Genomic DNA, 14,157 nt, shown 5'->3' with positions numbered 1-14,157 from the left:
AACTGTAATGTAATGTAATGTAATGTAATGTGTACAGTTGATGTAATGTAATGTAATGTAATGTAATACTTTGGCCACCTCATGAGAAGAGAAGACTCCCTGGAAAAGACCCTGATGTTGGGAAAGATTGAGGGCACTAGGAGAAGGGGACGACAGAGGATGAGATGGTTGGACAGTGTTCTCGAAGCCACGAACATGAGTTTGACCAAACTGCGGGAGGTAGTGGAAGACAGGAGTGGCTGGCGTGCTCTGGTCCATGGGGTCACGAAGAGTCGGACATGACTAAACAACAACAACAAATTTTCCTCTGTGAATCAAATACATTTGGAGCAAGTTTGTGAGCAACCGATTGATCTTTGAGCACCAAACGTATAACATAAACAAATGACAAAACTAGAAAATTATGTTTATTAAAAAGAAAGGTCTTTTTAAAGTTTGCCAGTGCTGCAAACCTACAAAATTACAAAACGAGAACAAAGATGGTCCTTGATCCCACTGATATTTTTTATTAAACTGGGTTTTTTTTTCTATAATGAGAACAAAATATTATATTTCCAAATAAAGCTACTTGACATGATCATTTGAAAAGATACAAACAGTGTTCTGGCCAAAGAGGTATATCACTGTGGCTGCTAGTGTATTTCGGCACTTAAAAGCACCTCCCATATTAACAATAAAGCAATTAAAGGAGTGGAGTGAAAATGATCCAGAAAGCACAAGAAAAAGGGTAAGGTAGGAACAGCACAATATTGCAAGCTCAGGTGCTCAGTTTCGTAGCCATTTATGATGGGGGGGGGCAGGAAGAGAGATGTGTTTACAAGCAGCCTATCAAATTGTGAAGCGATCACACAAAAAGGTGTTGGAGGAGCGCACAACTGGCAGTGAAAGTTTTTTCTGACCCCCTCCTCAAAAAGGAGCAAGCAATGACCTCCTCTTTCCAGGATTTTTCACAGGCTCATCGCCTGTGACTGCCAACTAAAGTCGTCAATTAACGCAAAGAACGTAATCCATACAGAATGATGTCCTAACGGTCACCAAACTGAGATCACCCAATAACGATACAAATTTAACATTTGGTGTTTGGTAAATTTAGAAGTGGACTGTGGTGTCCTTATTGCATTTGTGATTTTCTTTTTCAGAACTAAATATACCGGTACAGTATACATTTAAAACCATTATACGATGTGTGTTTAATAAATCATTTTGGAAGTTAACAAATCTCATGCTTTTGAGTATTATCTATTTCTTCTAATAATAGATTCCCCAGGCCCCCCACCCTCCCCGCAATGGCTTTGATCTTGATTTTCCCCCTTCTGATTTCATGGTCAGAGACGCAAGTCAATTGCTGATTATACTGGATTGTAAAGTGTACAATATTCTGTGCTTATATTTGAGCTAGGGTTTCTCAGCATTCCCAACATTCACAGGTTTAATGCAGCAAACATTTCTAAGGTTGCATGTTGTACTGAAATTTCTAACCTCCCTCTACTATGTGCATAATGTACTTTAAACCTATCTTAAGGAATACTTTACAGTACACCAGTTGCACAAGCAGTTCTTTTTAGTCATTCCCGTCATAATCTGTGTAACTCTGAAAGCCGCTATTCCGCCTTTCATGAAGATGAGACAACTTCTTCCAGACAGATTCCTGGTGGAAGCTAGCACTGAAAGATCTTCCCAGGCGCCCATGCTGCTTCTTAGAAATATTGTCTTCACTCTCAGACTTGGCGATACCTGGCGTCTGTGACGGGGGCTGCAAATCTTGTCTAGCATTTCCAAATGGGAAGTTCCAGGGGCCAAACCTTTGCCAGCTAAGCCTCTGGAGGGCAATGATGCAATGCAGATTTCCTCCTACCTAAAAATCAAGGAGAAATCAAGGAGAAACAGAAAACCAAGTTCTAGATTTGGTACTAAGTTCCTTTCCTACAATTTTATGCTTTCCTCACCCTCCATTTTAAGACTTTCCTTGTAAACCTTTTTTTTCAACTTGTGCAGAAGAGATGCTAACTCTTCATCTCTGCCAACCCCTCACAGCACTGGGGCTCCACTTATAAAAATAATAATAATTTATTCTTTATACCCCACCCATCTGGCTGGGCTTCCCCAAACACTCTTGATGGCTCCCAACAGAATATTTAAAAAGCTGGTGAACAAATATCCAAAAAGCTGGTGAAAACACATTTCAGCAATGCATTTTTCAGCAGTCATGCTACTTCCTATGTGACTAATTTTTTACAGGGCAGTGAGTCGTGAGCAAGAATATATACTATTGTGTGGAAAGAGCAGGTCTGCAGCAGATACTTTAAAGTCAGCCTTTTCCCTAGAAAGAGCAAACAGACCAGTAAGAGATTGCTTAAGAGGGGCTATCAAAAGTCTTTTAAATTTTTTGTTGTACTGGAATACTGGGACAAGCTCCTCAGAGGGCCGGTGAAAGAAAACACGGAGTTACCATGCTTAGCTATACCACGGGCTACCATGCTTAGCCAAACAATCTCTATTTGGCAGCATATACTGAGAAAGTTACTTTTTGCAGAGAACAGGTTTTAGACTAGGCATCCCCAAACTACGGCCCTCCAGATGTTTTGGCCTACAACTCCCATGATCCCTAGCTAACAGGACCAGTGGTCAGGGATGATGGGAATTGTAGTCCAAAACATCTGGAGGGCCGAAGTTTGGGGGGTGCCTGTTTTAGACATTCATTTGCACCAGCTTTTCATAGTTCACATATGAGGAGCGGACGTCACACTAGATGTATATGCACTACTACTTAATTTCCCTGACCTCCTTCCCTTTCCTCACTTCCCTTTTCACTCAGGCATTGATTTTTCCACATTTCTTCCGCAGTGTTTAATTTTACATTAGTCACACAGCAATCATCCCTCACAGCTAGAGTCTTAAAGGCAAACCAACCTAATGAGGCATAAATGCTCAAGAAGCAAGAAAATCCTGTCATCAAAAGAAAGCAATTTTACCTTCTTTGTCTTCCGATACTGAAGGCCCCTTTCCAAGTGCCTGATATCTAGATACTCAGGATTTTGTGTGTTCAAGTCAGTTACAATATCTGCCCATCTGTGCAAAATAAATAAATAAATCAGGGGGTGTGTGGTGGGAGGGTGGCAGAGAGATCACAAATTCAGTGTAGAACATGTCATGCAATAAAATTGCACAAGCAGTTTTTATGGTTTTAAAACCCTTTGGGGTTCAGATCACAATACAGTCTTAATTAGGAGCATCCTGCACAGCACGTGACAGAAACTTTGATTTCCTTGACGTACCTTTTAAAAATGAACACACACAAAATTCACCACTCAGAAAAGACTACAGCCCATGAGAATACGGGGTATTCTGTATCCCTGCACTGTGCTTCTGTATTACCCAAGTATTTCCCTCACTAATTTCTCAGCTCCTCTTTGGCCTCTGCCTCTTTGGTTACCAAAACAAACTTAAAAACTATTTTGATTATTCAGTAAGGTGGGAAAAAAGTATTTACTTTCCTTGGTATTTTTTTTTAAGATGACAAAGTCTGTTTTGCACACACACACACACACACACACACACACACAGAGAGAGAGAGAGAGAGAGAGAGAGAGAGAGAGAGAGAGAGAGAGAGAGAGGAGGGGATGTAGTATTTTGTAGACACCACAACCTTCTCCTTCCAGTCTTGACACCACTCTTAGTATATTCAATGCCAAGGAAAAATTGTGAACTCACAAGAGATGTTTCTCTTAGAACTTAGTTTCTCAACGAAACAGGGTACCTCTGCAGAGAAAGCTCTCAGCTAAAGTCTTACCACTTCCTATTTTGGAACTGCTGTTTTAAAATGTACTTCTCTTCGACAAATTCCCACCCCTGGGGTTCTACATCAGATACCTAGTAATAGACCAGCTACCTATGTGAAACGGGATGTCGATCAGATACAAGCTACCTACCTACATTTTGTAAAGAAGCACAGTACCGCAAAAGCCTTCACAGAAGTTGTAAATGAAAATTCAAAATACTCTTGGAAACATCTCTCCTGTCCAGTTTTTGCATTTGCCATTAACAGCAGCTCTGCAAGCACGTGAAGTTCATAAAACCTAAATCTATATCTGATTAATCCCACTAGGGTGTGCTAACTTACTTTTTGCAGTGAATAGTTGGGTGTTTCCTGCTTGGCTCTCCAATGAGTATCCAATGTTCCACATCCTGATGCAACAGGCGCCCTCTAGTGCACACAAAATCATATCCCCTCATTTACCAAAGTAAGACAGAGACAGCTCATGAAAAGGCTTAGAGTTGGAAGGGACCACGAGGGTCATCTAGTCCAACCCCCTGCAACGCAGGAACCTTTGTGTCCAACATGGGGCTGAAACCCACGACCCTGAGTTTAAGAGTCTCATGTTCCACTGAATGAGCTCAGCTTTCTAAGGCATTCTGAACAGTCAGCATGTGTCTCTCAATATTACCACTTAGCTGTTTTACTTCTACATAACAATGCAATTTCTGTTAAGGATGACTAAAACAACTTTAAATGTTTTCTGTGACTGCGGTTCAGAGAAATTGCTTCAGACTTAAATATGTGAAAAGATCATAGGGATTCGACATTCAGTGACGTAGGCAGCCTTTCTTCTCAGTAACCTAGCTCAAGATATCCTGTATTCAAAGAGCACCACATGCAAGCAGTACTCTGCATCGTACATCAACATTATTATGTACCCCAGTCTTAATTAAAGTACAGGCACCAATTAATCTTGAAGTACTGGCTCCACATTTACACTGCATCACCTCTGTACTGATTTCGGCATACGTAACAACTTGCACAAGCGGAAATAAATTTGCTCTAGAATTCTTAATTATTTTTGAATGCAACACCAAGCCAACATTTACGTTTTGTTGCTCCCCCTTCCTAGCAAGGAGCCCATAGTGGCGGCAGCTTGAGCGTTCATGGCAAACCATTAGCCATGACTTACCATGAAATGTGAATACAGTTGTTCAGTCGATGGCTAAACTGAGATCTCCCCAGTTCACAGCTCATGCTACTTACTACTGCTCTTGGTAAAGATGTGCGTGGTTTTCGTTTTGTTGGGTGTTTTTTTTTAATAAGATTTCAGTCCAAATTAGAAAATATTTGAAAAACTTGAAAGCAAGCCATTTTCATGCTGTGTTACGTTTTCAACGCCGTTAAAGTATATAAACGTTTTTTGTAAGTAGGTATGCACGCCTTAGGGGTGCGGGTGGCGCTGTGGTCTAAACCACTGAGCCACTTGGGCTTGTTGACCAGAAGGTCAGTGGTTCGAATCCCCGTGACGGGGTGAGCTCCTGTTGCTCTGTCCCAGCTCCTGCCAACGTAGCAGTTTGAAAGCACACCAGTGCAAGTAGATAAATAGGTACCGCTGCAGCGGGAAGGTAAACAGCATTTCCGTGTGCTCTGGCACTCATCACGGCCCTCCGTGCACCAGCAGCAGTTTAGTCATGCTGGCCACATGACCCAGAAAACTGTCTGTGGACAAATGCCAGCTCCCTCAGCCTGAAAGCGAGATAAGCGCCGCAACCAAGCCTTTGACTGGACTTAACCGTCCAGAAGTCCTTTACTTTATACCTACCTATGCACCCCTTTCATTATTCCATTAGAACTTACTTATCACGTGTTACTGTGTTAACATATCTTTATATGTGCACTATTAATATGATCGTCATACTCGCTTTTTCCAGAGTGACCAGCAGCTGTTCAAGTGCTGATTTTGATGCTTTGCATAGGGTAGAGATTTCCAAAAACCTTCATCCATAAACATCTGGATGGGAAGTTTCATTCTACTCACTCATTCAAAAAGTCACTGTGTAGCATCTGATGTTATTATGCAAATAGGAGAACCTTTTGCATGAACATAAGTTCCTTCCGCTCACAAAGCAAGCATGTTGGATGCTACTCATGGACTCTCATATAGCAAGCATCCTGTTGTGTGTTCTTCCTATCACCTATTTCTGACAACCTTCTCTGATTCTCCAAAGGCTTTAATATACTCAGCATACAGAAACATAGAGCAGCCTGGATTTAACAACGTACAGTATTATTCAAAGAATGCCCACCGCATCAGTAGGTCATCAAAGTCTTACTTGTATGCCTTGCTAGGTTTTATTGGGGTGGCTTCAAATCCAATGGGGCAAAAATAATGATTTTGGCAATGATAAATGTAGGCCGCAGATTCATCTCGCAGTCCTTCTGTTAGCTTGGTCAAAGCCCCCGAAGCTACAAATTAAAACAAGATAAAAGTCACTGGTAATTTGGATTTAGTCTGCAATGAGAAGAAATGTCATAGAAGATTTAACCCCTACGTGGAATTCTTTATTTTGTGCTCTGTAAATGGCAAAACACACAGGGGCTTCAGAGGCATGCAAAACATGCACTACAAAAGCCATAGCTTCTAAATACTCTCAGTTTATTAAAACAGATTGAATTGTACTAGTCAAAAAAAGGCAATGCAACTGTATCAAAATACGTTTTTTTAAAAACAAAAATCCGCTTCAACATTTCTTTGGGTTTTGTTTTTGCAATTGAGTGGTGTATAAATTTTATTACATAAATAAATAAATGAAACCAGCCTCCCCTAACATGGCAGTCTCCACATAGTTTGGACTACAACTCCAATCATTCCTGACCTTTGGTCATGCCAGCTAGAGCTGGAATCCAACATTTGGAAGGTTGTACTAAATTTGTGCCCAGCCAGAAAGGTTCTGTTTTGCCTCCAGAAGCAGCTGAGGTGATCTAAAGTTTTATTTCAACTGCCGTTTCGTTTCATTTTTAAGCCACTCTTTCTCATTACCCAGGGTAATGAACAGCATGGGGCACTACTGGTCAGATGGACGGGTGGCATATAAATAATAATTATTATTCTAGAAGGAGATTCAGCTGAGGCTCCTTCCTGCTCTATTTTGTTTTCAACTGGCATGCTGTCCAAGCCCCCGCCACAAGGACAACTCCACAAGGAGGTTTTCTGACAAAGTTCAAAATAGCATCATTCTTTTTTAAAATAATTTTTTTTCTGTACTGAGTTCAATGTAGATGTTATACAGAAACGTTTTAACCAATAATGCAACTGCTAAGAAATGTTTTAATAAACAGTGGCTATATATTCTGGTTCTTTTCCCTTCTGTCATTTTATATTGCTCCGTCTGTTTGACAACTCACCTTAATAAAATTAGTTACTTACCAGTCTCCCCAGCCGTCTTATACTTCCCTTGAGGTTTATAGAGAAAATATGAGCATCCTTTTACATGGAAATGGTCGTTAATTTGTCTGAACCACCTGAAGAGAACAAAGTGGAAAAACATAGTCCTCTTAAAAGTCGACACCTCTGGTCCATCATAGCCCCAGAAAATGACTCCCTCTGCTCCACTTTATTTCTCCTTTAAATGCTATGATCATCATATGAAATGGCTATATGTTCACAACATGCCCCGATTAAACATGTAGCAAAACGATTCTACGCACGTTTATTCCCATTGAGATCAGTGGATCTGAATTGTCAAGTAAGTGTGCACAGGATTGCAGCCTCTCCTTCCCGGTGCTTTCTGCTTATTTCACCTCACTGCACTGTAAGAGCAGGTCTTACAGGCTGAGTTGCTTCGCATGCCCTTCTCCTCTGAACCTAAGGGCAGCTGAATTTAAGGGCTGGTTCGCCACATGCCAGAAGCATCATTAACACAACAAAGTATGTTAGTGCATTTCAGCACCTTTTTAAAGCTTTGTACATATTTATGGACCACGATCTGTCCATTAAGACTTTATCCACTATTCCTTGGAAGCAAGCCCCACTAAACTCAATGGCGTTTACACCAAGGGAAGTGAGTAGATTGCAGCCCTAGCGAAGTTCTATAGATTAATAATACCTGAATGCCATTTAAGATACTTTTTTTAAAAAAGTTGCACGTATAACCCTGTAGAATAGCGCAAGCTATAGCAAGAACCGCTTTACCTCATTAATGTTGTATTTCCAGTAAATGGCCCAAATCTAATTTCTTCGAAAGGAGGTTGAAATCCCAATATATGCAAAGCCTCTTCTTGAGTAATAGGAGGTAAGCTGGTTAAAAAAATAAGATGAGAATGTAAGGAATTATCACTTTAAAAAGCAAAGATTAGGCTACTTCTTTAGAACACTGACTAGGATGTAAGTCCCACTAAATCCAGTAGGACTTACCCCGAAATGAAAATAGTTAAATAGCTCCACCGAGTGACTTACTTTCCAGCTCCCATTGTGCTATAGAGGAAATTCCAGCAAGAGACCAATGAGGAAATCCCACAGGAAGTCTTGTATTGAGGGCGACTTATACAGTACCTTTAAAAGAACACATTGCTTAAGTTTATGCAGCCATGTCAAGACGTAAAGGAAAACAATGTATTTCACTTCTGACAAATTAATAGGTACATATATTCAGTCACAGAATTTGCTTCACAACTGAATAGCTGGCTCCTCTCAAGAGAAAACCATTATCTCAGCGCTCTCTCACTCCATGTGTTGCAACCACCTAAATAGTTCCACAAGCATACACAATCCCCTCCCTCTATCCGCACACCTCTGGAGGGATGGGGGAACCCCCAAAATATATGCAGAGGATTTACTGGGAGCCAGAGGTGATCCCACTAGCAGAACTGTTTAGTTGGAAAACGCCCTTATAGTTATCTTAAGTAATGCAGAGATGTACCTAGAACTACTTCACTAGAGCTTAATAGCTACCGGTAATAGGACAGCGATAAAGCTTGACAAAAGAGAGACTTCTTTAGGAAACAGATACCCTGTTTCTCCGGAAATAAGACGTAGCCATAAAATAAGCCGTAGCAGGATTTTTATGCATTCAAGGAATATAAGCCATACCCCAAAAATAAGACATAGTGATAGGCACAGCAGCAATGCCAGCTGTGGCAGGAGGAGGAGGAGGAGGGAAAAAAATAAGACATCCCCTGAAAATAAGCCATAGTGTGGTTTTTTGAGGAAAAATAAATATAAGACGGTGTCTTATTTTTGGAGAAACACGGCACATAGATTCCCAAACAGGATTCCACTTAATATTTCAAGGCAGCTGTATTGCTGTATTTTTATTTTTACTATTGCTGGAGACAGACCTATCATGCTGAAATACTGATGGAAACTTCATCCATTTTAGAGGTTGTGGGAAAACGTGGGGCCTTTGCTGTCAACACATATGCTACAGATCCAAAGAAGTAATTTGAAATATTCTCAGCCAGCATTTCACACTTAAAACATTCAGGGCTGTTGTTATTCCTGCTCCTTTGAGGAGGTAAGACACCTGTCTATGAGAGAGTGCAGAGCTTGTAATGGAGCCACAACAAAGTAGTCTTATAGACTCCTAGAAATGTAAGGTTGGAAGGGACCAGGAGGGTTATGTTGGTTTAATGTTTCTGGAAACAAAAGACACTCCTGTGATTTGAATACTCTCACTATAAACAGAGCTGCACCCAACATGGATTTTTAAAATATTCATCTTTATACATTCAAAATTAAAAAAATATCTTTTGAAAACTACCATCTTCGGAGATCTAACACTTTCTGTTGTTTTATTTCTTCAAGAGCATAATGTTGCGGACATTCTCTGTATTGTTTACTCTTCTTTTCTACAGACATCTTCTTGGTTCCTTGCTTCTTTATGTTGCCTGTCAAATAAGTTTAATAATTATTCTCCAGTTAGACAAAACATTATACATGAGCTTGTTCGGAAGGCAGGTAGGGATATAAATTTAAAAGTCAGTTTTCCGAGAGAATGCAAAAAGAAAAAAAGCAATGTACAATTGGGATTTTTTTCTATGTGGTCATGCTGATCTCCAAATTAAACCCAAAATAGGAAGTATGGACTGTGTAAGTGTATATAGCTTGGTTTCATTTGCTCAATTTACACTGTGTGCAATAATTAGATTTGGACTATTTTGACAAGGGAAAAGAGATACGGTTTTAGGGTACAGGAGAGAGACATAACACAGAAAGCAAAACATGATTTGAAAGACAGGCTGCTCAGGAAAAGCATTTTGGTTCCTGAAATTCATTCCGATTATGCAGACAAAATATAACTGATGGAATTCTACAGGATGTGGTATTAGTGTGTGAAAACAGTCCTGATCCAATGATGCCCAGGCATTCACCTCCAGATGGTGGAGGTGTCAGGTGCGCTATCCTGGCGCCCAGGCATCTTCACTTGGTCGCAAGCGGGCTGATAGCCAGGTAAAAAATGTGCCTGGCTAATTTTTAGCACTGCCTGGAATCTGGTGCAGTGAAGGGGAATCTTCCCCTGCCCCATCTTCAATTCTCACCAGTGGGAGCACCAGGGCTGTGAATACAGCTGGGACTACAGCACTCCAACCACTGCCAGCCAGAAGTTTATATTACAACCTAAGTATATTTTTCAGGAGCTGCTTTCCATTTATTAAGATAAAAACACCACCACCACCATACGTTCCATCAAAATAATTGTACCTGCTCGATTCTTCAGCTCCGGGGATGTATCACTGAATTCAGACTTATCTATTTCCCACGCCAATGGGAGCTTTCCAAGGCTATTGGACAAACTTTCCAAGTGAGTATCTTCATTGTAAACTGTGTCTGATGCGCCAGTCCGAATGCCAGTGAAACCAGGCGAATTGTTCCTAACATTTAAGGCAGTGTTGTCTTGTAGGCAGGCACTAACTGTAGCACTTGGGCTTTTGCGAGCGGATGTTACCTGGTTTAAGAAAGCATAGTCTGAACAGATAGTGTAAAACTTTTCTCGGGTATGTGTGACGGGGCATCCCCACGGATAATGCCTGTCCCCACTAGATCCAAGAGAGGCAACGGAGGCACCAGCAGCACAGAACGGTTTTACAGTACCGTGGAGATTCACTTCTGAAGCTGTTCTTCCAGGTCCATGTTCATTTTCTCCAGAACCACTCTCTAGCTGAGAGTCTGCAATGTTAGGCATTGAATGAATATACAAAGCTTTTCCAAGGTAATAAAAAGACAGTGAGCCGCGGGCTCCTTTCCAACTCAGGTGCTGCCTACATCGCTTCCTCCAGATTTATGAGATAATTTCAAATTGTCTGAAATAAAGAAGAGAGCATGTTATGTTTTCAGATATAATAATAATAATAATAATAATAATAATAATAATAATAATAATAAATATGCCAGATTTCTTTGCAGCAAAACTCGGGGCTGGTACACAATTTATTTTCTCCATGCTTTTGCCCAAGCCATCTTACTATATCCTTCTTTGAGGTGAGAAACCACAACTTGAAGGGGGAGGCCTACATTTAGGAAACTATTACAACAAATCCACTTAATGCTGCGCACCTACACCACCACCTACTGTGCGTGTCAGGAGGGTTGTGTTGTATGTGTGTGTGTGTGAAATTAGTAGAACTAGACAAAGGTTCCCAGACAGTAAGTGAACACAAGCCCTGAGGCCACAGGATGCTCACTTGCAGGGGGCCGAAGGCAAAGGCTTGCCACCCACTGCGTTGTCCCCCACAGCACCTAGATTTCCAAGGCGCAACTGGCTCTGAACATGAAGACTCTAACTGGCTTATCATGGCTAACAAGAAAGCCATTGGCAATCATGAAGGACTTCATAACTGGACATATTCAGACTGACGCACGCAGGGGAAAGGAAAATAATTAGAGCACCTCATTTGAAATCCTATGGAAAGTTAGGTGAGGCATTAATACAAACAGCAATCGCTAAGAAAGCCACTGTTCTCTTAATGATTCATATACCAACTAAAATGCAATTAGATGTTAATTTAAAAGAATATGAATTGTAAGAACTGGATGGAAAACATGGATCAAGGAGCACGGGAAACCACTTTGATTAAATTGCATACATTTTGGAAATGATAATTATTTTGATATCAATTGGAACCTGTATGTAATTGGCAACACTGTGGTAATAATGGGTAAATATTGGGAAATTAGAATATCGTCGAAAAGTGCATTTATTTCAGTAATGCAACTTAAAAGGTGAAACCAATATATGAGATAGAGGCATGACATGCAAAGCAAGATATGTCCAGCCTTTATTTGTAATTGCAATTATTTGACGTTAGGCGGGTCAATTATAAATGGAATGCAATTAATGAAATGTAATAGTGATGTTTAATTTTGTTTATTTTTGTATTATTGTAACAATTTGTTTTATTACTGTGGAATTTCCCAAAAAAACATTTGTAAAAATTAAAAGAAAAACAAAAAAATAAAAAGTTGCATTACTGAAATAAATGCACTTTTCGACGATATTCTAATTTTCCGAGTTTCACCTGTATACATAATATATAAAGATAGAGATAGAGTGAGAGAGAGAAATACATTGGCAGGCCCTAGTGCCCTCCACCCAACGGTCTTGGGCTCCTGCTTTCCCCAACGTGGGAAAAATAAGAATAGGGGGTCGGTTGCCTTGCTTGCTTCCCCCCCCCCAACAATTTTTCCTTTTTTTCTGGTTCCATTGTGAGTCCACCCCTGAAAAACGCGCAACAGAGCCTGCGCTAAACCAGCACTCGCAGCACACGCCCCCCCCGGACTTTCCCCGCTTTTATCGAGCAGACACCCTCCTTGCCCGCTCACCCCCCACCCCAACCCCCCGGGGGGGTGAGTGTTCCCGTCCCCGCTGCCTCTCCTCTTTACCTGCTTGGCGGCGGCCATGACTCGCACCAGCACCAGCATCACCAACAGCGCGCGCTCTCCCTCTCGCGCCGCCCCCTCCGAGCTTACCTGAGCGCGCGCGCCAGCGGGCACGCACACATGTACCCAGCTCGCGTGCAAGCTCCGCCTCCGCCCTGCAATCCTACGGGACCCGCGCGAGAGGAGGAGGAGGAGGACGCGCAGCCGGAGAGGCGAAAGCTGCCTTGGAGCCCCGCCTCGCTCCTCCTCCGCAAAGAGGCCCCGGGAAAGCAACAGCATAAGCATAAAAACAGCATTGGGAGGATTTGGAATAGATAGGCTAACGTGGGGGGGGGGGTATTTTGATCACGGCTATTTTATCCGAGATAGCTTTGCTCCACTCTTTCCAGGTCTTTGTTAATTTGTCGCCATAGGGTTTTGCAATTGTGGCGGTATAGTTTGTTGAGATTTTTTGTTTATTTGCACCCCTAGGTATCTGAACTTGGTGAGGCAGAGTTTTATCTTGGTGATGTTGGCGAATTCTTTTTGAACAGGCTTCCTCGGCCCTCCAGATGTTTTGAGACTACAATTCCCATCATCCCTGGCCACTGGTCCTGCTAGCTAGGGATCATGGGAGTTGTAGGCCAAAAAACATCTGGAGGGCCAAGGTTGAGGAAGCCTATTTTTGGATATGGGGTGTTGAAGCACATAGCCTCAGATTTTGCCAAGTTTACTTGTAGGCCCATATGTGTTGCAAATGTGTCAACCACCAAGGAAATGTTAACAAGTGATTAGAAAGAGAATCTACCCAAGTGACGCTGACAGAGAAACCCCACAAATACACTAAGGAAAATGATGTAAGCTTTACCACCCCACCCCCTCTCTCCCGTCCCCCTTTTTTCTTCCCACCCCCCACCCGTACTGCATATAACACCAATGTCTCAAGACACATGTAACTGATTTGTAAAAAAACACAACCTGAAGGAGACAATGCACGTGCTTTTGTAAACGAGGTAAAACTTTAATAATAATAATTCAGTATGATTTTCCCCCTTTTTTAAATTTAAACAAGCAAATATTCTCACAGCCATTTCATGGTTGCCAGTAATGGCATATTTCAGCCATCAAATGCCTGGGTATGTTTGTTTTTTTTAAAAAAAATCCTTCTGAATGTTAATAGCGAAGAATCGTAGAGTTGGAAGGGACCGCAAGGGTCATCTAGTCCAACCCCAGGTACATCTCACCAGGATTTTTGTTAGGTGGGGCAGAACCAACGTGATGGGTCAGTTAGTTAAGTATATCCGGGGTGAAGCCAAATGGCTACATTCCCAGCACCAAAGTGACCTCCCTGAGGTGCAAGCTTGGGCAATGTGTATGGTGGTGCTGGGATACCCAGACAAGAGCCCGTCTCGGCCTCGTTGATGCAGCCCCCAAAAAAGCAGAGCAATACATTTGGCACCAGCTTGGCTGCAGGAGCTGCTAGGAGGAGGCATGCAAGCACCATCCAACCATCTTAGGGACTCCACTCCACATTTGTGTAGGG

The 14,157-nt window shown here is 41.7% G+C and overlaps 1 protein-coding gene across 1 annotated transcript; it reads right to left on the bottom strand.

The window, feature by feature from the left end:
• Positions 1 to 390: 390 nt before the first annotated feature.
• On the bottom strand, positions 391 to 12,887 carry BIVM (basic, immunoglobulin-like variable motif containing). The gene is made up of 10 exons (XM_035115272.3): positions 12,639 to 12,887; positions 10,461 to 11,059; positions 9,520 to 9,646; positions 8,217 to 8,312; positions 7,953 to 8,057; positions 7,188 to 7,282; positions 6,094 to 6,226; positions 4,121 to 4,204; positions 2,973 to 3,069; positions 391 to 1,855 (listed from the first exon to the last, which is right to left on the bottom strand). Exons 2-10 carry the CDS (start codon positions 10,939 to 10,941, stop codon positions 1,562 to 1,564), a joined length of 1,512 nt encoding a protein of 503 aa, XP_034971163.3. The 5' UTR covers positions 10,942 to 11,059; positions 12,639 to 12,887; the 3' UTR covers positions 391 to 1,561.
• Positions 12,888 to 14,157: the final 1,270 nt, after the last annotated feature.

Source organism: Zootoca vivipara, chromosome 4 (assembly GCF_965207765.1).
Source record: "Zootoca vivipara chromosome 4, rZooViv2.hap1.1, whole genome shotgun sequence".
Taxonomy (NCBI): Eukaryota; Metazoa; Chordata; class Lepidosauria; order Squamata; family Lacertidae; genus Zootoca; species Zootoca vivipara.
Note: the sequence above shows the minus strand (reverse complement) of the source record. Positions and strands in the feature narration are given on the sequence as shown.

Excerpts from the sequence above, each read along its gene's own strand:
- BIVM (XM_035115272.3), bottom strand. The coding sequence starts at position 10,941 with ATGCCTAACATTGCAGACTCTCAGCTAGAGAGTGGTTCTGGAGAAAAT. Across the intron at positions 3,070-4,120 it reads CCAACTATTCACTGCAAAAA|ATGGGCAGATATTGTAACTG; the intron begins GTAAGTTAGCAC and ends TATTTTGCACAG. Across the intron at positions 1,856-2,972 it reads AGTATCGGAAGACAAAGAAG|GTAGGAGGAAATCTGCATTG; the intron begins GTAAAATTGCTT and ends CTTGATTTTTAG.